At 41.0% G+C, this 25,214-nt stretch overlaps 1 protein-coding gene, 2 long non-coding RNA genes and 1 other non-coding gene across 7 annotated transcripts in view; 1 reads left to right on the top strand and 3 right to left on the bottom strand.

Moving 5' to 3' along the window:
- Positions 1-25,214, bottom strand: part of LOC144329323 (uncharacterized) — a 349,880-nt gene that overhangs the window by 88,803 nt on the left and 235,863 nt on the right. The window lies entirely within an intron of this gene.
- LOC144329322 (uncharacterized) lies at positions 1,049-19,180 on the bottom strand. 4 transcript variants are annotated; one of them, XR_013394818.1, is made up of 4 exons: positions 19,062-19,180; positions 15,569-15,624; positions 3,189-14,446; positions 1,049-1,959 (listed from the first exon to the last, which is right to left on the bottom strand). It is a non-coding gene; the product is annotated as an uncharacterized LOC144329322 (long non-coding RNA). The 4 variants fall into 4 exon arrangements; XR_013394816.1 differs by having other exon boundaries at positions 1,049-13,900; positions 14,339-14,446; XR_013394817.1 differs by having other exon boundaries at positions 1,049-3,277; positions 14,339-14,446.
- LOC114607958 (small nucleolar RNA SNORD93) lies at positions 15,419-15,508 on the bottom strand. The gene has a single exon (XR_003709276.1). It is a non-coding gene; the product is annotated as a small nucleolar RNA SNORD93 (small nucleolar RNA).
- Positions 19,147-24,576, top strand: TOMM7 (translocase of outer mitochondrial membrane 7). Its single transcript, XM_028750032.2, has 3 exons — positions 19,147-19,556; positions 21,274-21,322; positions 24,337-24,576. The coding sequence occupies exons 1-3, from the start codon at positions 19,202-19,204 to the stop codon at positions 24,350-24,352; spliced, it is 420 nt and encodes a 139-aa protein (XP_028605865.2). The 5' UTR covers positions 19,147-19,201; the 3' UTR covers positions 24,353-24,576.

Below are 25,214 nucleotides of genomic sequence, written 5' to 3'. Positions count from 1 at the left end.
TTAAATAATGTTTTAGGGAGGTTGCTTCTGTGACTGGATGAATGTTATCTACTATTTAAATTACAAAATAGAAACATTTCATTTTACACACACACACACACACACACACACACACACACACACTACTTGGTTCATTTATTGACTCATTGCTGAGTTTGAATTCTGATCAAAGTCAGTTGAACTAACACTTGTCCCATAGTGAGACAATTATAACATAGTTGGGTTGCCTTTGTTAGACTTTGCTGTGGTGGCAAATAGTTGTTTTCTTTAAAAGAAATTAACATTAATGAAAAAATTGAAGACCACAACTTTGGCAGAACAAGTACTGAAAGATTTTAGCAATCTTATTGAGGAAGCCAGCCTTTGATCAGATACATAAAATTTATAAATGTATCTTTCAGTGATGGGCACATATTTTTCATGTTTTGGTTTTTAAATGGGCTAGATTACTTTCTCTGAATCTTTAGTGCATCCTTTTGCATAGTTCCACTTTTGAAAACAACTGGCTCTATGTATATTTTTAATAACTTGCTTATTACAGGGAAGACTTAACACCAGTTGATACATTGTTCCATAACAATATGAGAAAGATTAAATTAAGTGTGCCACTTTCTCTTTTGTACTGTAGTTTGTGAATATTTTCTGTTTTGGTAACAAAATGCTTGTTTTGTATAGTTTATTAAATAAATTGCCTATCTAGAATTCACATTCCTAAAATAAGGAATCTGGTGGTGTTGTTTTTTAATAAACCAACAGGGGTCTTGGTTTCTGAGATTATGTACACTGTGAATACTTACATGTGAATTGAAATTATGCTTCTTGGTTGTGGTGTGGTTTTTGAAATTGTAGCCAAGAGAGATTCCAATATTCAGTATTTACCACTTTTTAAATGCAATTAAAGTATCACCACAAACACCATACCTTATTTAAACCATGCCTATTAATACTATTTTATATATATATATATATATATATATATATATATATATATATATATATATATATATATATATAACATCCTTTGTATTTCTGTTGTCAAAGCCTCACATATATAAAGCAAATACAACCTCCAGTATGTTACTACTGGATCAGAATTTCATAATAATTTGTGAACCCACTAGCAGTGGTGCAGGAGGGAATCAGACTGAAAATAAGAGACATGAGACTAGAGTTTCTATTGAAATAAGACTACTTTATTTACAGAATACAGAATAGTAAGTTTGGTGCGGCACAGCGCAGGGATCTGATCATTGAGCCCATTTGCTGGTTGATGTGTTTTACTCAGTGCAGTTGCCAGATCCACTAGGAATTGGGGGTTACAACTTTCAACAGAATTTTACCTCATCAGTTGTTACTACTGCTCTTGTATTAGAATTTTATCCTTTGTGGTCAACCCAATTGGGTGGTTCTAAGATGGCTAAATTGTGAGTAAACTTTTGAGCCTTGATCTTTCTGTTTCCTTTCCCCAAAGTTTTTATATTCCTGGTAAGAACTGTAATTTAGCATTTCCCTCCTGTGCAGCTGCATCCATTTTTCTTAAGTTCATGCAATTGCATAAAGTAAAACCAATGGGTAAAATAAATTCCAATCTTCATGGTTTGAAGCACAAAAGAGACTAAGATGAATGTAGGATTTCTTCTCAAAAACACTTCCTAATGTGGTAAAAATTGTTCCTTCTTACCCCAGTACTTTCTTTGCAGTATTACTAGGCTAAAAAGATTGTATGATTAGTGCACATGCTAATGGACAAAAAAAATGTGATGATTACATGAACTTTTTGTTATGTAAGCAGCTACTGCCGGGGCTGTGGAGAGAGTTTAATTCTCCCCCCATCCAGTCAGGATCCCAACTAAAATCACCTCCCAACTATCTGCAGCTTCTTGAGTTGAGTTGCTCCTAGTAAAGTCAGAAGCTCTTGACCCTTTGGGTATTGGATGATTTAAGTCATAGAAGTTCAGCCTGTGAAACAGATGGCACAGTTCATTGACAGGGACAAGATGAATTGTAGGCCTGACCTGTAAGGCTGCACCCTTCTGCACTGTTCTGAGGCCTGTTCCTTGGCTCAGTAGACCAGAGGCAAAACCACATCAAGGCACCAAAGGATGCATATTCTAGAAATGATGTCAAATGGACAGCCACTTGCCAAATGGATGACCAATGTTTTATGTAAACTAGATTAGGAAGAGTTGCTTATTAAAAGGTGGCCTGTAATGGTCGTATTAAATTTATATATTCCAACCGATCACAAAGTATGTAAGGCCCCTTAATTTTAAGTGTGAGAGTTGCCCTAAAGCAGGCACATCCAACTCTCTATAGAGACTGCATTCTACTCCCAGTATAAAACTGGCAGTGATCTACCTATTTTATTTTTTTTAAGAGTGGAGGGTCCACAGTTGTTGAGCTTTGTGGGGGGAGGACTGACCAGAGTTGTTGAGCTTTTTTATGATGGAAAGCCCAGAGTTCTGGCAAATTTTCTTTGTTTTCTTTCATTTCAATAGGCAGTTTTGGGTAAATAGGGAAAAACAACAACTCAATAGTGTTCCTAGTTTCTTAAGGACGTAATTGAAAATGCTAATCTATGTGAAGGTGAGTGACAATTGTGTCAAGACTGCAGTGTTTTTACAACTGCAGGTGTTCTATGTGGATAGTTGTGTGTATGCAGGAAGCGAACATTTGTGCAAATGTCCAGTCTGACAGGATTTGCTGATGTACAGTCTGGGTTTCATTCAGGACAGAGGGTTGGATTCAGACTTGTTGCACTTAAGTTCCCAATGAAATCAAAGCGACAAGTTAACCATCACTCAGGTTCCACTAAAATCTATGGGACACAAGTTCAGTTACTTTAAGTCTGAACCCAAATCAAAGGAACTAAGTTGGTCTAGAAGCTATTGAAAAATGTATTGGCTGAACATGTTCCAGTTGGTCTCTCCAGGGAAATCATGTGGGAGAAAGAAACCAAGAGCATGCATGCAGTGGGCGGAAAGCCATCCAGCTTCATGTTCATGTACCCTTTCACCAAATGGTTTCATAAATGGGAACAAAACTTGTGTAATTCCATTTCTTAAGAAAGGGCAGGTGCACATGGAAGCCCATTCACATGGATACCTATTTCTAGAACATTTACCTTGCATGAGAAGTTGCACTGGATGAAGATGAGGGGCATGGGCCAGGCAAACTGCTATACTTACCTGAAAATAGTGTATGAGCTGTCTCTCCAGTGGATTTAAACACCAAATGGGAGTCCATTTTGCTGCATCTCGGGTAACAACACTGATTTCTTAAAGAATGAGATGGGTAATGAACAGTCTAAATTCTCTTTCTTTATAGTTGAGTAATGTGTCTGATGTTCTGTTTCATTTTGCAGAAAGCACTCCCCCCCCCCCAATTTTCCTCTTGCAGAAAGCATCCCAAAACAACAGTGGAATGCTGAGTAATCAGATGTGATTAGAACTCATCCTATATTTATTCCAAAATGTGTTCCTGTAACATCACAAGGCACTACTATAACTGGTGCTCCACAGCTCAAATTCCCGGCCTGAACTATGCACTTCTTGAGCACATGCGTTTTGCTTTGTGGTAATCCTGCTTTTGCGTCAAAGCCAGGATTAGAATGAACAAACAGGTGAGGAAGAAAGCAAAGCAAAGGGAAATTAAAATTAGAACAAGATCTTCTAATGTGCAAAACATAAGCCATCTGGGGATTTTAACTTGGTTTTAGATTCTTAGCTATTGGGGAGCTGCCCAGGATACTAGTGATTGCTAAGGATTGTAGAACACTGTAAATCTCTACACCAAATTGCACTAGAGGGGATTATTTAAAATTGCTCTAACAATTTAGATAAAGTTGTCATTAGTGTCTAATTAAACTAATTCTTAGATGTTGTGCAGAATGGACTCCTTTCCATTAGTGCATAAGTAGTTCAGTATTCATGAAACCTGAGTGTGTACAAGCTAGCCTACTTTACAAAGGGGAAATGAATACTCATTGCACTGCTCACTTCGGCCTCACACTCTGCCTATAGCTGGCATGTGGCTATCAGAAAGTTGCCATAAGGGAATGTAGGCCTCAAGCTCATATGGGTCCTCACCCCTGATGTAATCCTCCCACGTTCTAGTCAAATTTCACAACATTCCTACTGCTTATAGCCACTCCAAAACCCGATATGGGAATTTTTCCTGTTCCCCCAGTTCAAGCCTCTTCCAGAAGTTAAAATAGTGGTTGCTGCTATTACTGCCCCTTCCATGTTGCTGTTTGTTCTTTTTGTGCTTAATTGCTAATTAGAGCCTATATGCCAATTTATTCCTGTATGTATAGGCACAAATATATGAGCCAAAATGCACTGCCCAGTTTCACTGCTGACAATAGGGCCTATAGCAGGCCTGACTACCCTATGGCTGCCCAAATATTGTTGGCCTCCAGCTCCCATAAGCCCCAGGCAACAAGGCCAATGGTCACAGGTGACTTCATCTGGAGGGCCTTGATTAGTCACCCCAGCCTACAGAGTTCCTTACAGCTGGAGCAGAAAATGTCGGGTTAGTATGACGAAAACGAGGAGCTACACAGAGCATGTGAGTTTTTTCTGCGCTCTTTATAAGCTTTCCATCCACCTGCATTCTCCTATCCCTTCTCCTGGATCCACATCATAACAGCAAGAGACTTCCTTAGTCCAAAGTAGAAAAATTGCTTTTTCCTACAATGCTTTCTGAGTGATGCATTCCAATGAGGGGTAGGACTTCCAAGACCCCCAGCACTTATATCCACTTCTAAGGAAAGTGTCCATTAGATTAGCTTTTAAAATATGTATTCAAAAAGAATACAGAAACCCATCATATATTTTGAAAAACTAAAATTAACATTTGAAATCATCAGATTTGAAATCACTGGATTGAAAGATTCCAAACAGGTGCTTTCCCTGATTAAAATAGATTTTGTTGTAACCGTCATACAAGGATAGCCTTGCCATTTTGCTTAAAACCATACTGAACGCTGCAGCACAATGTTTTGATGCCATATGGAAACATCAAAATGCACAGCAGCTGCCAGCTCTTAAGCTGAATAGCTGGAAACTTTTCATGTTGGCTTGAGAAGTTTCCCAGTGGATTAATCTATGTAGCATCAAATCACCTCACAGTACCAACTCATTGTACTATAGGGGGGGTCACATGAGACAGAAAATACTTTCTTTTTGACTGCGTGAAACTCATTGCCAATATTGTCACAAAACTCAGTATGCTATTTCTATATGCATGTTTCAGACACTATTCATTTTGTCCAAAACCATTTTTCTTTTGCAGCACATGATGGACTTGAGTCAAACAATGCTGTGTGCAATAAATCCCCCACCCCCATCTTGTATGCCTGGTATATAATGTGTCTTAAGAACACTGGTTATGACTAATTTCTGCGGCACATGAGCTGGTAAATAAATGAAACTTGTGTACTTTTTAACACTAATATCCTTTTTAACAAGCAAGGATATTTGCTGCACTATAATTATTGGAATCTGGTTATCATAATAATGATATATTAACAGCTAGAGAATCTTTAATTTCTTAAATTACAAAATATGTGGAACAGACAGCACTGGGCTGAAATCTAATCCATTTGTATAAACAGAAACCATTGCTTTTTTGTGTGGTGCGAAAACTTGTTACAATGGCTAATTATGGTTTGCAATTACTTTTTGAGCACTCTGTAATTTTGGTCTTAGATAAGGGTATAAAGGGAATTTTCCGCATATTCATATGCTGATGGTAGCTGCATTTCTTATAATATAACCTCAGCTATCTGGAACTTCCTTATCTAAATTTTCCCTGTGGGGAAGGGGGGGGGATATTCAAATGAGCCTCTCCCATCCCCTTCCTTCCCCAACTGCTGCTTAACAGCCCTGCTGGCAGTCAGATCTTACTATCCAGTACAGTAGTTGCTACCACCACCTCTTTTTTAAAAAGGTCACCTACAGCCCTAGAAACAAGAGAGAAACAATGACTTTTAGAAGACATCTGAAGGCAGCCCTCTTTAGGGAAGTTTTTAATGTTTGATGTTTTATTGTGTTTTTAATATCCTGTTGAAAGCTGTCCAGAGTGGCTGGGGAGGCCCGGCCAGATGGGCGGGGTATAAGTAATTATTATTATTATTAGTAGTAGTAGTAGTAGTAGTAGTAGTAGTAATTGTTAAAGCCAAGAATCCTGGACCAGCACACACCACGGCTCCAATCAATCCTTTGCAATTTGCACAGAGCATAAAGCCAGCTCTCCAGCCCTGTTTCTTCCTGAGAATAAGTCAAATTTCTGGTTTTACCACTCTGGCCTTTGACTTCCAATAGTGTTGGAACCAGAGAGATCTACATGTGAGGATTCCCAAAGCCTGAGGGGCAATCACACACTGACTCCACTAGCTCAACTGTGGAACTTGACTTGAAATAACAGGTGGGGGAAAGCAGGCAACAGGTCAAACAGAATACAAACTAAATTGAGCACTGTGGCTCCACAACTAAACTACTCTTGGTAGGGGCAGCCCACCCATGAAATGGGTGGAAGCAGCTGTTTTGGGTGGAGGAATCCTGCTGGGTGGTACCCCTGCTGCTGCACAACTCTGGTAAGCAAGACTTTGGTGGGGGAGCGGCAGGGGAGGCAGCACCTTCCCATTTCTTCTCAGGCAGCAAAATGGGATGGGCTGCCCCTGAATTCTGACCTGTCCACTTTTGTATACTAGATCTAGTCTGAATAGGCCATGAGGATAATCAACATCCTGGTAGTTTGGAAGGCATGGCCTAGATCCCTTGTAATGAGATGGAACAAAGCTGCAAGGGAACCTTGGCTTTTAAATGCTCTCTCTGCTGACAATGGTGGGTGTGCCCTCTGGCTCTTTCTAACCAATCAGAGCCAGTGCCAGTCAGTACGTTAGCTTGGCTTAGAGAACTGGTGAGCCCAGGAAACCAGAGTCTGTGTTACTTCCCGCTACAAGGAGATAATACTTATGGCTGAAATCCTATGTTATGGATTTAAAATGTTTTCTTGGAGGGGGGGAACCAAAGTTATTTTAACCACTTTATCTAAAGCCCAGGTGTGCTCTCACTTACAAGGCAGGAGTGCTGTAGCTGGGGGAGTTTGCAATTTCCCCACTCCCTTTCTGTCTCACGCTTCTGGTTTACACCCGCCCCCCAACTGCTATTGCCCTTCAAGGCAAAATATACAGGTACACATACGTTTTACTCCACAGAGCTAAAAGTGACTGGGGGATATTTCAACCATGAAAATGCTGTGTGCAGAAGGATTGGCTGTGTCCTGCTATGCATTCTGAAATAGTCTGAAGGCTTGAGAAAGTAGAAGTGTTATAGATATGTCTTATTTGACACTTGAAACTTCTGCAGAGGATGTCCGCTTACACACTGCCAAGAGGCAATGCATCCTCCCCAAAAAGAGAGGGGACAAATTTGCATACATGGAAATTTAGAAATTACTATTGTTTAAATAGAAATACATAATACATCTCACCATGTTAGAGAAGACTGATCAGGTCTGCTATAAGTCCCCTGTTCTCCTTTCATTTACAAATTATATATAGTGGCTCTCTCACAGTAAATCTTCAAGCAGATCTTGGACAGTATCTGTTGAGGATGCCCTAGCTCTGAATTTCCTTAAGTTGTACAGGGGATTGGACTAGGATAGCCTACTGTCCATACATAAAATGAATGAGGACTCAGAACAAAAGGTGCTCTTTAAAGTGCCGAGTTTGAGACTACAATGAATCCATAGGGAAAACTGCTGTAGTCACTCCATGACTTCTGAAGCGTATGTACCGTGCTGACATGGGCTGGGAATATCTCAGTGTGGGTAGAGGGGTGGTGAGAAAGCAGTCCTGGCATGCTTGCCTGTAATCAGGACTATCATTCCTAGTGTCAGACTTATAGTAGGAGTAATCTGTCTTTCTGCCAGACGGTGCGTTTCTAATTAGTCAAGAAGATTTTTGCATTTTGCTTCTGAATTACATTCTTGAACACATGCTTGATTTTTAGATTTCCAATATAATAATGCCAGCTTTGTGTCTTTTTAAAAACATATTAGGCTTGCATCCTACCCCCAGGAATCGGGGGTAGATGACTCATTTATACTTCTAATAAAACACTACAGAAGAGTGCTTCTCTATAAATTAGGGGTTCTCATTAGGAATACAGTATCATTGTTGCTCATTATTTAATGATCTATATGGTGGTCTATGGAACTAGTTTGTTCAATGCTGAATTATCCAGAGTAACGTTTTGTATGTTGTCCTGCTCAACCCTGTTAAATAAATCTTGTACTGTAAAGCAGCAACTGACTTCAGAGGAAAATTTGTTGTAGAAATAGAATGTATTCTGTCTTCGAACGCCTTTGATTTTCCTACTTCAAACCACATTAACTTCACATTTTCCCCACCAGCACCATTGCTAGTAGAACATACACAGTGTTTTCACTGCATTTTTGCCATTGAGTTTATGCTACTAAACAATGGGTAGCCAACTTGGCACCCTCCAGATGTTGGACTCCATCTCCCACCATCCTTGATCTTTGGACATGCTGTGTGGGGCTGATGAAAGTTAAGAGTCCAACAGCATCTGGACGGCCCAATATTGGCTATCCTTATACAGTGGTACCTCGGGTTAAGTACTTAATTCGTTCTGGAGGTCCGTACTTAACCTGAAACTGTTCTTAACCTGAAGCACCACTTTAGCTAATGGGGCCTCCTGCTGCAGCCGCGCCGCCGGAGCACGATTTCTGTTCTCATCCTGAAGCAAAGTTCTTAACCTGAAGCACTATTTCTGGGTTAGCGGAGTCTGTAACCTGAAGCGTACATAACCTGAAGCGTATGTAACCTGTGGTACCACTGTAGTAAGAATGTAACAGATTCTCATACAAGCCTTCCAAGTGGACATTAGATTTAGATCTTGTTCACCAGGATTTTGACAGCAAGGCAGATTATGTATTATTATTCTTTAGAAGGCCTATATCCCCACAAACTTTGTATTGTGACTATTTTCCAATATATTAGTGATACAAAGTGGTTCTAGAAGCCAGCAGTATCAAGCACTCTCCTGTTGTCCAACTTGCCAACCTCTTCGATGATATTCATCAATATGGCATGCCAAATGCTGTTTTAACGGCGTGACGGCGTCACTCAACTGCTGGATGGTATGGGCCATGGTCTGGTTGTCCTGAGCCAAGGTCACCAGCGCGGCCACCGGGTTGGCCATGGCTTCTGAATTACCCGAACACACCCCCACGAAGGGGGAGTGCGGGTTGTGGCGGGAGCAAACTGTGCTAGGCCCGGGGGTTAATCCAAGCCACGCGGTCCAGGTTCGGTCCCGAATCCAAGGATTCCATGAGGAGTCAGTCCAACAGGGCAAGGCAGGAAACCGGGCTAGGTCAGGCACAAGGTCTCAGGCAGGTTCCAGCAAGCAGCAATGTTGCTCCCGCAACCTGGGGCAGGGTCCGGCAGCCTTTTATCTCTGACGGGATAACAGCTGGTCCTGATCCCCCGGTGACTCACCTCCCTGTCTTGCCCGAAGGCGAGCCCTTCTCCTGTGAGTACTCAGGTCTCTCCTTCTCTCAGACCCGAGTCTCTGCAGCTCGGGAGATGTCGGTGGGTTACTAAACCCAGAGGCTGCCTCAGTGTCTCCTGACCCAACTGGTAGTGGAGCAGCTGTACGTGATTGCACAGCAGAGGGCAACGAGGTAATCTTCACATCTGGAGCCAGGGCAGGCTCAGGCTCCTGACTCAGCCCTGCTGGTGCTTGTTGCAGGGGAACCTGTGCAGACTGGGGCTCTTCAGAATCAGGCCCCACACTTGGTTCAGATGCCGCCTGAGGCAGAGGATCCGGTGCAGACTGAGACTCCTCCAGCTCTGAGTCTGAGCCCGAGTCCCAGGCCACCACACCTTTCTTGATTTCAAAGGTGGACAGATGGGGATGTTTTGAGTGGCTTTCCTAAATGTCAGATAAAGCAACAGGTTGTTCCAGACTGTTAGTTGCACAGTTTAAATTAAAAACAATAGGACTTGTCATGACTAACCATCCCCACTGATTGGAACTGAAGTATGGTCCAACACAATGTCTTTTCAAGGAAAAAATGTTAATAGCTCATGCTGTCGGTGCTGTTCTATATAGGATGGTTGGGGGTGTGTGCAACAAGCACTGAAATGTTCCTGACATGCCCTCCCCTTAGCCCATAGGGCAAGTAGAGTAAATGTTATGAAGAACATTGTTCTGAAAGGTAACTCACCAAACTGTTTAATTGGACTGCAGACAAGCTATTGCTTTAGAATTCTGTGATGCATTCAGCTGGTCCTCCAGCAGCAAGGCTTAAGTAAAGCTTCAGTTTGTTCACAATACTGTTTAGAAACTGTTCTAGAATTGGCAGAGGCGCCCTTCATCCTCTGCCCTGGAAACTCTTAATGCTTATCCCAGAATTGAGGACAGTTCTGTTTAGTGAATGGTAAAAGAAAAGCAGTTCGTTGTTGCACAAAGGCACATTCTTCTTACATTGTTTTCCTTCACTTGTTCCTTTCCAAGTTCAATACTTAAAATGTCCTAAGTTACTGTTTTCTTTCTGGAGCCACTTAATATGTGTTCTTCTTTCAGTAATATATGAACTATACATTGTGAAGGAATCCTCCATTTCATAGAATCATAGAATTGTAGAGTTGGAATTGTGTTGAACCAAAGGTGAACTGTTCCAGAAGCTCTGCAACACCATCGTGGCAGTCAAGATAACCCCACAATTAATTGGCAGTTGTTGTAACAATGACCTCATATATGTTTATATTCACTTGCTTTAAGCTAATTGGACTGTTTTGATGTTATCCTTATCTGTGGGACTGGAGTGCTGGGCTCTGAGCCCAGAAAGGGGAACTATCTTTATTTGCCACCTATGCCCTCATCAAGTGATATGAAGTCCTGGGCAAAGTGACTTTTGTGTATAAAGAATGTATGAATGTTTGCTTAGCTGGGAACAAGCCATCTATTTGCGGCAGTGTCTGTCCCGTGCCTGTAAAGCCTGGGAGACCTGGTTGGCTGATTTGCTGTAAGTTTACACCTTTCTTTTAATACAGCACTAGAATTTATCACTCCTTTGATGAATTCTGCATCCACTCACACAGGTTCTCCTTTGGCTCTGTGGTTCAAAACAGGAAGGCACCCTGAGGGTCATCTAGTCCAACTCCCTGCAACACAGGAATCTCAACTAGATCAAATTAACTTAAAGCTAAAGAACCACACGTAGGGAGGGCAAGATTGTCCTTCAACGGTTTGTACTTGTACAGCATATCTGGTCACTGTCCTCCCCACTATGGTGTGATGTATTTTATTTCTATTACAATAGTCTTCTGGCATTTTAAAAGACTAGCACTTTTATTATGGCACAAGCTTTTATGGATGATGTTCTGTCTCTACTGCCAGATGCCAGAGACAGTATGCCTTGGTGAATCACAAGTGAGGAGTGCAGTGTTGAACCCAGGTCCTGCTTGCAGGCTTCCCATAGGCATTTAGTTGGCCAGTGAGAAGAGGATGCTGGATTAGATGGGCCTTTTGGTCCACTGCAGCAGGGCTTTTCTTATGTTCTTATATCTTAGGAATGATAAATGTTCTATTTGAACTATTGATAACAGGGGCTATATAAAGTAACTGGATGACTAGTTACATAGTGGAGGTCACCCTGATAAGGTGGGTGGAGGGAAGTACTCTTATTTGAAAGTCTTGATGTTCACTGTGCAGAAGCATATTCCATCCATGGGCATATTGACTACATATGTAGTTACTTACATATGTTGCTTGTCCCCGTCACAACTACCAACAATCAGCCACCAGTGGTGAACCATGTAGATCGGGTACAAGGTGGAGAAACAACATGGGTAAACTTTATGGCAGAGGTGGGGAGCCTGTGGCCCTCCAGACGTTGTTAACTCTACAATTCCCATTGGCCTACCCCTGCCTTATGGGTAAAAAAAAGGAAAACTCAGCATGAGGTTTCTGTCTAATTCCAACCTTTGTCAACTTTCTGCTCAACGCTAATGTGCCTGATGAAATTTGTATCTGATACCAAATGTTGTAGTGCCATTCATTTTTGAAATCATGGAGTAAATATCATGCTTCACTCCATGGCCAGGATGTGGAGTTCCAAGCTTACAATGGGCATTTTTCCAATCTCCTCTCACACTACAGGTACTTGCACCCCTGTGAAGCTGCTCCTGGAATATTACACAAATGGCTGCTATTGGAAATACTGGTTAATAGTCATTCTTCCCCCCCTGCTCACTGTCCTGTCCAAGAAAATAAGTGCTTTCAACTCACACAGAACTTTTTGGCTCCTGGACCAACACAAGCTAATGCATGAAATTACTAGTAAAAAGCGACTAGAGGTCACTGTAATAAATGGGCAGTTGCTTCACTGGCTTGAAGCCTGCTGAAAAAGCATTTATATATGCGGAAGCACAGAAGGTACAACAGTCATTTTGCCAGATTTCTGTATGCTTAAGACTTTGAGTAATATGATTGCAATTGTTTTGCTAATTTTGTTTGCTAAGTATGCACACTCAAAAGCTTTGATGTTTATTTTTTCATAGTCCATCCTTCACCCTACGGGCTCAGGGCAGATTATGTCTATAATAAAATTACAGAAAATGCTGTAAAATTCACAATGAAAAGACAATCAGAAATGGAAAACTATTATTTATGCCAGCTGGGGAAAAGCTGTATTATTGTGTCTAAATTCTAAGGGAGGACAAGTTGTATTTTCCATACGGTAATGATTGCATAGCAAGGTGACTGAGTTTACCCTGAGTGGGCTAGAAAGTGCCAGATTTATGTATAGGCTAAGTAGGCTGAAGCCTAGGGCCTCTAAATCTAGGGGGCCTCCCCAGCCCACCCAGCGGGCAGTCTCCCCTCTCCCCAAATTGCAAACCCAAGACTTCATGCAAGGGCAGGGCAACTCGGGCCCAGCAACTATGAAACTCAGGGCCAGCCAGCGGGGCCCAATTTTAAACTCGAGGGCCCAACTTGAAATTTTTTTGCGGGGCCCTAGTTCACAGCCAAAGTCTGCAAAATCTTAGAGATATAAATCCTTGTGCTAGGTCATTTTCACAGGGTCAGCAAAGCCGTTCAGAAATCAGGCCTGCTATTGAGTTCTTGTGCAAGTTTGTACAGTTCACTTCTGGATTTTTTAAAGGAAAATTAGAGAAGATTTTGATGAGCTTGAGAAACAAAGCAAAAGCAACCTTGCCAAATGTTAACCACAAAACAAGGAGACAAAGAGTGAGGGAACGACAAAGAAATGACAGAAGTGCACCTGATGCCTTAGATGCACTTTCTTTAAGAGATAAGTTTAGGATAAAATCATTTATTCCTATATTGGATGCACTTGAAGCCAATTTAAAAAGTACTGTGTACAGTGATATTCCACAATTATTTTCCATTCTTCCTATCCTGATAGCATCCAAGCAAGAAATTCAGCAAGGTGTTGAACTGTTGAGGGAAGCATACCCAGAAGCTATTCCTAATGTGGAAGCAATTTTGTGGCTATTTCTTAGCTTTATGGTCACTAACAGCTCGGGAGAGAGTAGTTTTTCCAAGATTCAAAAGAATTAAAAATGAATTAAGGGCCATAATGTCTCAAGAGAGGTTGTCCGCATTCTGTACATTGAAAGTGACAAACTTAGACAAACAAATTCTTGCTGGGTTTCTGGACCGTAATAAAGATTGATTGACAAACAAATTTTGATGAAGTTTTCTGATGTCCTTTAGAGGAGAAACTGTGAATTGCAGAATTTTAAATACCGTCATCATCCTTGGCTTCACTCAAGTGATCTTTTTCAAGAAATCGGCAGACTGTGGCAGAAGTTAAAGTCTTTTCTGTTAAACACTGCCATCTAGTGGTGAAAGATAAAATTACCCTTTTAAAACGGCAATAGTCTACCATTTCCTCTGGTTAAGAACATACAGAGTTTAGTAAATGTTTATGCATTTTTGTCTTCTGAATTCATTTAAATATTTATGTATTTAATATAAATTTATTATTCAATATTTTATTTAAAAATCAGAACTTTTAAAAAATCGCACTTCAAACATTTCTTTAAAATACCACCTTCCCCTAGCTCCTCTTGCTATATTGTGCTGTCTTAAATCTTATTCCTGAAACTCTCTCCGAGCAAACTCCTTTGGTCTTAAAAACGCTTCAAATTATGTAAATTCCAACTGCTGACACACCTTTGAAAAACTACTTCTAGTTTATCCTACATTCCACAATCCTTTTCCACATTTCCATAAATGTCTAACCTTCTTTAGGCTGCAATCCTATACCCTCTTACCTGGTAGGAAGTCCCATTAAACGATTAGACTGCGTAGAATTGCACTGTTGGTAACCGAACTCTGAAGAACTTCTCTTTGATATCCTGCTGACTATCTCCTCCGTCTTTCTAAAACTCCAGAATAAAATATTTTTGTAAGTTCACTCAAATTATTAGCAACTTAACTTAGCAAAACAAAATTTCCTGCTTGATCATTTTTCATGTTGCAACTGTACTCCTTTTACTATGAAATACTGACCATCCTCTAGTCTCACACTCCAAATTTATGCTCTGCTTTTATTATCTTTTTTATGTTAACTATTGCCCCTTTCCTTAGCTCAGAAAGGGCAGAGATTTGCTGGTAGTACAGGAGGTCCAGAGGTAGCTTGAGCAAACTCCATTGAAGACAGGGAGAGGGAAATTATTTCCAGAAGCAGAATAAAGTAATAAAGTAAAATAAAGTAGCTAGCCAAACTGCTAAGGAAAGTGTGTCTTTTCAAATCATGTTGAAATAATTTGAAGGCTTAGTGTCTTAGAAGGCTTAGTGTCTTTGGGCACAGGGAACATAAAATTTTATTATATTGAGGAGCAGTTTCTGCAAAGATGCACATTGGTACATAGAACCAGCCAGGTCACTATGGAATAAAGTTAGCCCAAAGGAGTTGTGTGACAGAAATTTATTTATTTTATTAAATTTATATCTCACCCTTCCTTCCAAAGGAACCCAGGAATATAAAAACAATGGCAAAACTTAGTATTAGGAGATATTTGTTTCCTTTTAGCTTAAATATATTCTGTAGGTTTTGCTTTTTGAAAGACAGAGGAAGTGACACATGATAAACCTTTCACAGCAGGGGAAGCCGGTATGGTTCCTGGTTGTTAAGAACTGTAGTCCAGCAACATCAGCAGGTCACCACATTAGGTAGCTCATTAGTTACCTCTGTTTTGCACTTTATGAAACTATGATATTGTCCCTAGGTTACTAATAGTTAACCTAGATGTACTTAGCTAGGTTTTCTAGAAAGACAAGTGTCTATAAATCTCGTAAACATTATTAAAATAACTGTAAAGGTAAATCTAAACATACTCTATCTGTCTATCTGGCCTCAGAAAATCCTTTGAGCCATCAGATCTGTGTATAACACTTTATAGAAGTATCCACAATCAGTTCATGGTTTTCATCTTTGGCCAGATATTCTATTCACAATAACATAAACTGAGGCAATACTAGGCAAGAACATTGCAATATACCTTAGATGGAAGTAATACATGGCAATGTTGTAAATCTGCATCTTTTATTATAGAATCTACAAAAAGAAAAAGGAAATCTAGGATTAACATTTGGAAAAGTATTTTGTTGGTCCACCTTCATGCAAGATAATCTTCACATACAATCCTCATTCTTTGAAACTTCAGTGATTAAATTCATCCTTTTTTAAGAGTTGAATTCGTATTTATTCAATACCATTTTAATAAATTATTATCAGCTTCCTGAAAATCCTTACTATTTTTAAATTTTATTTCTTAGACCTTATTTTATACAACCTCTGTAGCACAACTTTTATATCAACCTCTGTAGCACAACTTGTACAGCACTGACTCGAATTAAAGTTGTAAGCAGTCAAAAATTTGGGCCAACGTCAAATGTTACACTAAGAACTAAGCAACTGCCACCAACATGAGCTGTTACTACTGTATGTAGTTAGTAACTTGCAATGCTATTTTTCTAGAAATAGAATTGCCAGAACTCACCATGAACACATCCCTTGTTCTCTTAAATGGTAATGGCACCCTCCTGAGATGTGCCAGAACTCACCCAAGAGGTGCCAGAACTGAGTTCCTCCTGAAAAAGAGCCCTGGTAATTTGACATTTCTACATATACCTTGTCAAAGAAGAAGCTAAGTTAAGACATCACATTCCCCCCTTTCTTTTCCTCCTTTCCTCTCACTCCAAATTAGTAACTCAATTTATACTGCAAACTCCTTGTGCTAGAATTTGAAGAAGTATAAGAAGCTGTGCACACCAAGACTACAGTGCTGTAAATAATAGCTTTCTCTCTCAGCTAAATGTTATCCTCCTAGCATGGCAATTTTTAAGCATTTTGCAATTTGCTGCTTCTTAGAGGATCACACATTTTTCTAATGCTTCAACTGTCACATTGGAGGCTGTTTGAGAAGTTTCCAAATTACCCCAGCTTTGGAATTCAAGGTATGAAAGACAAAAAACCAGCTAGCTAGTGGATGGGCTCTGCTTGGTTTGTGGATGCTCTTTATGCTGCAAATATTTGTTAGTCTGGACACAATTGTTCTGGGTTTATTCAGCCTCCCAAACCTACAATGTCCAATTGACAAAATAAGGTAGATTGTGGGTCAACAAGTCACTCTTCCAAGCTGGGTTCTAAACAGTGAGGCACACAAGCCTCTAGCTTCATACCAAGTGGGCTGCAATAGTATTTTGACATGGAACCCATGGGTCACCCCCCCCCCCCAGACAGTTAAGCTACGCAAGGTGCCAGGCTTTTGAAAGGAGGTGCAAGGCTCTGGCAGGGTCTTAGAGCTCTCCCACCTCCTTCACAAAGCTGGAAAAGTGCTCAATATGCCTTAGGAAGAACTCGAGGACCCTGGCAAGAGCCCTTATGCCTCCTGCCCATAGCCTAGCCTAGCACCTCATTTACCCAGCTTTGGGAAGGCAGTGCAAGGACTGCCTCCAACATTCTCTATCAGTGTTTGTAGAGGAGCAGAATTTTAAATAGTAATAAAATTTCTGAAACTGGCAGGTTAGCTCATTTATATATTTCATAACTGAGATTCAATCACACTACAATTTGGTTTACATTCATGCCAATGCAAAACTGATAAAATGTAACTGTTCTAATAGAGATGTGTATCAGGAAATGCTGATGTGGCACCTGTGGGCACACATGCTTTCCCTGGTGCCTCCCTTGCTGAAAACCCAAATTCTACTGGAGTTATCAGTACTGGTTGCAGTGTTTGCGTGATGCCCAAAAGAGTTTCTCCAGCTTGTTAAGTATGGCCCCTAAAGATAGGCAACAGCTCATACAATTTCAGTGAAGGGTAGGCTAAGAAGAAACCCAAGACAGGCAATCTCCCTACTGCATCTGAAACACTCCAGAAAAGTCTCTACAAACTGGGTGAACCGATGATAAAATGGCAAATCAGGTTCAATGCAGGTAAGAGCAAAATGACACATACTGGCCAAATCTATACACTAATGGCATCTGAATTCACTGCAGATAAATTCATGGAGGATGGACAAATTCATGTAGATAAATTCATGGCGACTAGCCATAGTGGTTTTATACTACCTCCATGGTTAAGAGGCAATAGATCTCTGAATATGAGTTGATAAACACGCCAAGTGGGGAGACTGCTGAATGCCCTTTGGCATCTGGGAACAAGATGCTGGAGTAGATAGATGCCTTATGAGGAATGGTTGAATGAATTGGGTATGTTTAGCTTGAAAAGAAGAGACCGAGAGGAGATAGGATAGCCATCTTCAAATATCTTAAACACTGTTGCATGGAGCGAGCTTGTTTTCTCCTGCTCCAGAGCCTAGGACCCAAACCAATGGGTTCAAGTTAACAAGAAGAGATTCTGACTAAACATCAGGAAGAACTTTCTGACAGGAACAGTGGAACAGACTCCCATGAGAGGTGATGGACTCTCCTTTCTTGGAGGTTTTCAAGCAGAGTTTGGATGTCTATCACATATATGATCTAGTTGTGATTCCTGCATTGAGGGTTAGAGTAGATGACCCTCAGGATCCCTTCCAACTCTACAATACTGATTTCATGATCCACCCAACAAAGGAAGCATGCTTTTTTCTTATTCAATCATTTTCCCATATGCAAATTTATTCAAAACTCATAGGGCAGATCTACAAGGGTTGGCTTACTTGAACATCAGCTGGGGGTGGGGGGAGAGATGACAAAAGCAGGACATGACAAAGGTTTAAAAAACTGTGCATAGCGTAGAGAAAGTGGCTATTATTTTTTCAAGGTTTTTTTTTTTTTAAAAAAATTAATTTCTTGGTTGAAGGTTCAAGATATGTAAATGAAAATATTTCTCCATCCAAATGTAATTGGCTACTACACCATTTGGTGAAGGCCAATAGCCAGGAAATGTTTTAAGCAGCAGCAGAAAAATACATGACAGAAAATCCACTTTCGAAGGCAGCACCTGTCAGAGTGCTAAATCCAGACAAACAGGGTTAGGCTAAGGTTACCAGATTTTTTTCAATGAATCCAGGGACACTTTTCAACTTCCTACTAAATAGATGGATTTTGTCAGGAGACTGATTTGTAAATCCGGGGACTGTCCCCGGGAAACGGCGACATCTGGTAACCTTAGGTTAGGCCAGTGGTAGAACAGAGAATTTACAGTACATGCAAAAGGAAATGCTGTTGACTTCCATGCGGGCTTTGGAAGCAAAACTGAACTTCCACTCTTGGCGTTTGCCAGGAAGCCTGCGGAACTCACATCCTCTGCCTTCTCCCTCTTAACCTCAAGTGTGGGTGGCCTACCACGAGGGTCGGTCCACGTGCTAACAACTTTTCCACTAAAAAAACGTAACGTGCGAGCTGGCCCTTAAAAAACACTTCTGTGATGTTAGAGGGGGGAAACTCCGTTTTAGATCATGTGTGAAGAACAAGCGTGTAGCGAGGTGCGTGTGCGTAATGCTCAGAAACGGGGTGTGGGGGGGGGGATATTTGCCACGACTTACTCCGGCGGAGATAGGCAGGCACTACTATGAGCCGGGAAGAGCAAAAAAATGGACCCACTGCGGCGGAAAAGGTGAAAAAAACCCGACTCCTGCATGTAGGAATTTCCATTCAATATTGGGCGCGTCCTCACCCGCCAGTCATGAAGCGGAGCCGATTTCAACACATTCTTTTACGCGGCAAGCTCGGCTCTAGGTTTCCTCAGCAGCGGCTGCCGTTCCCGCCTTTCCCAGCCGGCCTGAGGCGGCGCCGCTGCCCGACCACAAATCCTCGCCGGGTAGGCCTCCCCTCCGCGCGCATGCGCCGTAGCGCCAGGAAGCAAAAGGCAGGCCTTTCTTTACCACCCTCGCCTCTCGCCCTTCGCTGCCTCCGAGACGACGACGCGGCCGCCGCCATGCCGAAGCTGAGCAAAGAGTCCAAGCAGCGCCTGCAGCACTTGTTCAAGGGCGGGCAGTTTGCCATCCGGTGGGGCTTCATCCCGGTAGTACTCTATCTAGGTCAGTCCTGAGCTGGGGAGAGCAAGAAGGTTGCCGCGGGCGGCTTGGTCACGGAAGACTCGGTATACTCTGACTTGAGGGCGAGCGAGAAGGCAGGCGGCGGGGGCGGGGCGGGGCAGCTTCCCGAACCGTTAACGGTCCGCTAACGGTCTTCCCGCCAACGGCTGGTTCGAGCGCGCGCGGCGCGTCTTCTTGGAACGCGGCGGCGATAGTGACGCAACCGGCGAGTCACGTGGCCTATTCCCCTCAGCTCCTCGTGATTAGCGGGGAGAGCGCCCTGTGGGGCAGAAGTGGCTTATTGCCCTTGTCCGCTTCCGTTCCCTGAACCCAAATTCTCCGCTTCACAGCTCACTTTAGCGCTGCTAGTTTCGGATTTAGCCTAGAGAAGAGGCAAGCAGGCTGTATCGTGAAAGCCCTCCTGTTTTTTCTTTCCTTTCCTAGTACTCGTTAGAAGGCGAGCTTGTGTGAATATGGTGATAGAAAGAACTCCTGTGACCTTCAGTGTTTCCCAAACGCGGGTCTCCAGCTGTTTTCGGACAAGAATTCCCATCATCCCTGACCTCACTGGCCTTGCCCGCTAGGGATGATGGGAGTTGTAGTCCCAAAAACAGCTGGAGTCCCGAGTTTGGAAAACACTGCTTCAGACTGTCTGTGGGCCACACAACTGTTGGATGCTCTTGTGCACTGAAAGTTATAAACACCTTGCAAGAAGAAATTATTATATCCAGCAGTAAGCTGGGCTACACTTGTCTCTCTGGTGTGCTAGCTTTCTGCTTGAGGGAGCTGAATGGAGGAATTGGTGAATAATCACTGACAATCTCCCCACCCCAGTTTGCAAGGCAGACTGAAGTTGCTTATAAATAATAGTTTTAGCTTTCAGAATTCTGTATTTCACGATTATGTGAACTCCTAAATGTGTTTAGGCATGACACAAAGGTAAACATGGTTAAAATTGATCACAGGTGTGTTCTTTCACTTGTGGTATCAGGAGTTTGCTTAGAAGTCAGCAGATTTCTGAAAACTAGAGGCCAATTTTTAGAATGTTCTTAGTCAGAATTTCCCAGTCCAAGCTCAATTAGTTCAGCAATGATTCTGTCCTATGAAGTGTCATCAACCTCTTTTTCATTTGCTGGGAAAAAATATTCTATTATCCATGGGCCTGTTGTGCAGGACATTTCTTACTGAATTCCATTAACAATGCAGTAAAGTCCTATTTATTAGTAAGATCAGAGACTGTCTTTCTCTGTCTGGTGGATTTGGTGGGCAACATACATCATGCCACAAATAAGGACTGTTTTAGATGTCAGAGATACTTTAGAAGAGTATTCTTTCTTTAGAAGAGTATTTTTTCTTCCCAGGCAGATTATCAGTGCAATTCTAACTTGGAAGTAAATCCTAATACATTTAATGGGGCTTGCACTCAGGTAAGGATGGGGTTAGGCTTGCAGCCCAAGTCACCTGCTGGTGCAGAGGAGTGGGGTTTTCAATGTGTGTTGCTGACCATGCAATAGAATGGACCCCTTTCTTTGCACTTCTACTTGATGGCATATTGGGGTGGCGAGTGCAGGAGTGCAGGAGACTGTATCAAAATGCAATGTTATCTATTACATTACTGTGGCTAGTCATGTGTGTATTAATTCTAGAAATATTTATTATATGTAAAAGAGCAATAATATATTCATGATATAAACTGACAGATACGTTTTTTTGTAACTAGGTTTTAAGAGAGGTGCAGATCCTGGAATGCCTGAGCCAACCGTTCTGAGGTATGTTTTCACTAGTTAATACCTCTGCAGAAATAATGCCTGCTAAAGGAGAAAACAGAACATGTGCTTTGTGATTAACTTGGAGGGGAGAGTTTGAAACTTATGCTACAATCCTACACTCACTTACCTAAGAGTAAGTCCCATTCCATTTATACATCTAGGATTGCACTTACAGAAATATCACACAAATTATATTTTAACTGTTGCTATATTCTCATGTAAGGTGTAGGTCAGGATTTGGTGCTACCATTTTTTAATTTAAGGGACACAGCATAAGAAGGAAATGTTCTATTTTTTGGTTGCTGACTTAAGTATATCATCAAGAGATATGACCTGATTTTGTCAAGTCCTCTTTCTCTTGGAATGAGCTTGCTTCAGTAACATTACAAACCAAGAACTGATAACCATTGAAGGATTTAAACACCGACAGCTTACACTGCTTGAAACTGAATTTTTAAAAAGGCAGTTTATGTTGGTTGTTGTTTGATCAATGTACAAGGCATAGGCCTTCTGTTTCATTTTGTTGTTGCCTGATGGCACTAATAAGGCCTCGTGGAAAATATAAGTGGTTACATGTTAACAGTTGGAATGAGGTGGAGAGTAGGAGCCTAATAAAACTAGACTAATAAAGCCTAATAAAAAGCCTAATAAAGCCTAATAAAACTAATCTACTCTGAAGCCTAACAGAAACTTTTTTTTTGCAGTTGCTGAGGCATGAATAAGTATAAAGTTTATGAATGACTACTAATGTTACTCCTACTGAGAGCAAGTCAATTTAAATCAGTGGACTTAAGTCCAATGATTTCATTGGGTCTGTTTTGAGTATGATTTAGTTGTATATCACCAGTCAGAATCTACCTTCCAGGTATTGGTGGACTCCCACCATTCCTGGGGCTGATATGAGTTAAAGTCCAACAACATTTGCAAGGTGACAGGTTCTCCACCTGTGTCCTATGTGATCTCAGAGGTGGTTAAAAAATTGCTGGTTTTTGTGTGTGTGTGTTTTGTTTTTTGTTTTAAATTCAAAACAAACCAGATTGGCAGAAGGACTTTCCTTTCTTATAAAATTCTGGAAGTAATAGAAAAAACCATTGAAGCTTTTCATTAATTTCTCCTTGCATTTATGGCACTTCTGCATGGTGACACTTTATTGTATGGATGCTACTGAGACTTGGCATTAATGTAACATTTTATCATTTAATATTCTACACTCTGCTGTCTGACTACTGTTTAGACTCCTGTAATTAAACTGTCATGTAAAATCCCATTGTCTGTTTAAAAAATCTGCAGGTGATCAATTTATTCAATTTTATGTCTTGTCATCTGCCTGTGAGTTTTTGCATTTATGAGATTTAAAAGATAAAATGCATCCGCTTCTTAATACAAGACTTTCTTGTATTATCCAGTATGTTTAGGATATTCAATTAAATGCGACTTGTTCTGTTAAGTGAAGTGCATGATGCCCAAATTGGCTTTGTTGGATTGTATGCAGCATACACCCCCAATACACATGTACTCGCCAAGCATCCAGCACACTACACACACCTGCACTTACATAATGTGCACATGTGAACACCCCTCCCCACACTCACTGCATATACAGCATATCTCCCCCATTTATTTATTTATTTATAATTGTGATGTGTCACACATATTTGAAATGGGCAACACATTTAATAAGTCTTTGTAGTAGTAATGAAATGGGTTGGGAAAGTAAGGGAAGAATGTGCTCCCCTTTAACTATTTTATATTTTTGTCAGTCCTTGGAATCTTGAAGGCTGCAACCAATGGATGGGCAGAGAGAAAAAATGGATGTGATCATTGTGTTTACTACTTTGGGGGATAGTTTAGTACCCTAATTGGGGTGGACACTGACAGTGAACTCTTATGTTTACTCAAAAACTGGGACTCAATGGGACTTACTCCTAGGTAAAATGGCAGCCTAAATACACAATATCATAAATTTGCTTAAAATGAGTGTAAATGAGATGAAGCATTGAGAAGATGCCACCGATTTCTTGTTTGTGGCTTGAACCATATTATTTAGTACCTAAATAATCTTGCTGACTTTTAAAAGCAGAAACTGTCTTTCTAGCTATTATTTGGCCTTTCCAACCAGTCAACTAAGCTATCATAACTTCAGTCGCTTATTATGTTACATGTTTCATCTTTGATTTCATCCTGGTATGAGTGATAATAGATAGAATAATATCTAGAATTTTATTTCTAGAGTCCATGATGGATTGCCAGGTTCTCTTGAAAATAACAGTTGGGATTGTGAGCATTTTTGGAGAGCAGTGTAATATGGATAAGCCTTAATATTACTTGTCTGTGTCAATATAGGTTAGTTTCAAGATCAGTCATAATATTACAATTTCTTTAAGCCACCTCAGAATTGCACTGAAAGAATGTGACAGTATACTAAGAAAGAGAGAGAGAGAGTGAGAGAGAAACTAGAAGGCAGATAAAATACCCCCAAATGTATTCTACAGTCACATGAGTGTTAATTCCATCTTATATGGTTGGGTGCATTTAGCACTTTAAATATGATGGTGTTCCTAATGGCCACCTCAGTATCTGTTACTACTGATGATTGAATTCAAACCTGAATCCAAGCCCCACCTCTGTCACTGTTGGGTAGCCTAGGCTGACTATCCCTCAGCTTCAGATGATTATCAGAGTGGAACTGAATAAAGTATCCCTAGTCTCTTCTAATGATTCTACATTTGCTCTGTTCTGTTAATTAATATGGCTTGCATCTTCACTGGATGGCCTTCCACTGCTGAATACGTTATTGAATGTGTAAAGCTGCAGCTCTGTACTCAATTACATAATAATTACAACATTGAAATCAACAGGACTTGCTTCTCACTAGACATGTATAGAACTGTGCTGTAAGTGACAAAGTTGTACTTTTTAGTATTTCTTGAAAGAGCTGTTCTGCTGGTAACAGCATTATAAGAGTTGTGATCAACTTAATTTTTTCCCCTTTTTTCTTCCTCCACCTCTCTTAGTCTACTATGGGGATGAAGGCGTTAACCACAGCATTCTGGAAGCCGGCTGCTGAGCAGGAAAAAAAGATGGAGATGCATGCATTCCAAAGGCTAGGAAAAACAACACTGAGCTATGCCACTGGCAGGCAGACTTCCCTGACAACATGGAATATGCTTACAACATAATGGAATTTCCATCTGTCTAATTTATTTGTGTTACACTTTCATTTTTTCCCTTTAGAATAAATATTTTGTCTGAAATTCTTTAATGAGGAAATCTAATTTTTGCAGGTCATGACACATGTTAAGACTCATTTCCCTTTACATCCAACTGCTGGATTTCATAGAATTGTTGGAAGGGACCCTAAGGGCCATCTAGTTCAACCCCCCTGCAGCGTGAGAATCACAGCCAAAAAATCCCAGACAGATGGCCATCCAACTTCTGTTTTAAAAAATCCCATGAGGGAGAGTCTACTATCTTCCGAGGTACTTTGTTCCACTGTCTTAACATCTCCTACAGTCAGAAGGTTCTTCCTAATGTTTAGTCAGAATCTCATTTCTTGTAATTTGAATGCATTGGGTTGAGTCCTATCCTCCGGAGCAGCAGAAACAAGCTTGCTCCATCTTATGTGTGACAGCTCTCCAGTTTAATGTGTTCAGGCCAAACATAGCCTTATTATTTCAACCTCATCTTTGTAGTACTCAGACACTGGGTTGTTCGTTCATGGATTGGACAAAGTAATCTCTTTGGTGACACCACAGAGGAAAAATGCTGCATATGCATATATCTTCAACAATTCCCTCCTTTCCACATACCTACAATAATAGTACAGACAGTTCAACCTTGACAAACCTTAGGCATGTCTGGGAGCCAGAGACTGCAGCTATGAAGCTACAGA

The sequence above is a fragment of the Podarcis muralis genome, chromosome 12, assembly GCF_964188315.1.
Source record: "Podarcis muralis chromosome 12, rPodMur119.hap1.1, whole genome shotgun sequence".
NCBI lineage: Eukaryota > Metazoa > Chordata > Lepidosauria > Squamata > Lacertidae > Podarcis > Podarcis muralis.
The sequence above is the reverse complement of the archived record's forward strand: the minus strand, read 5'-3'. Positions and strand labels throughout refer to the sequence as shown.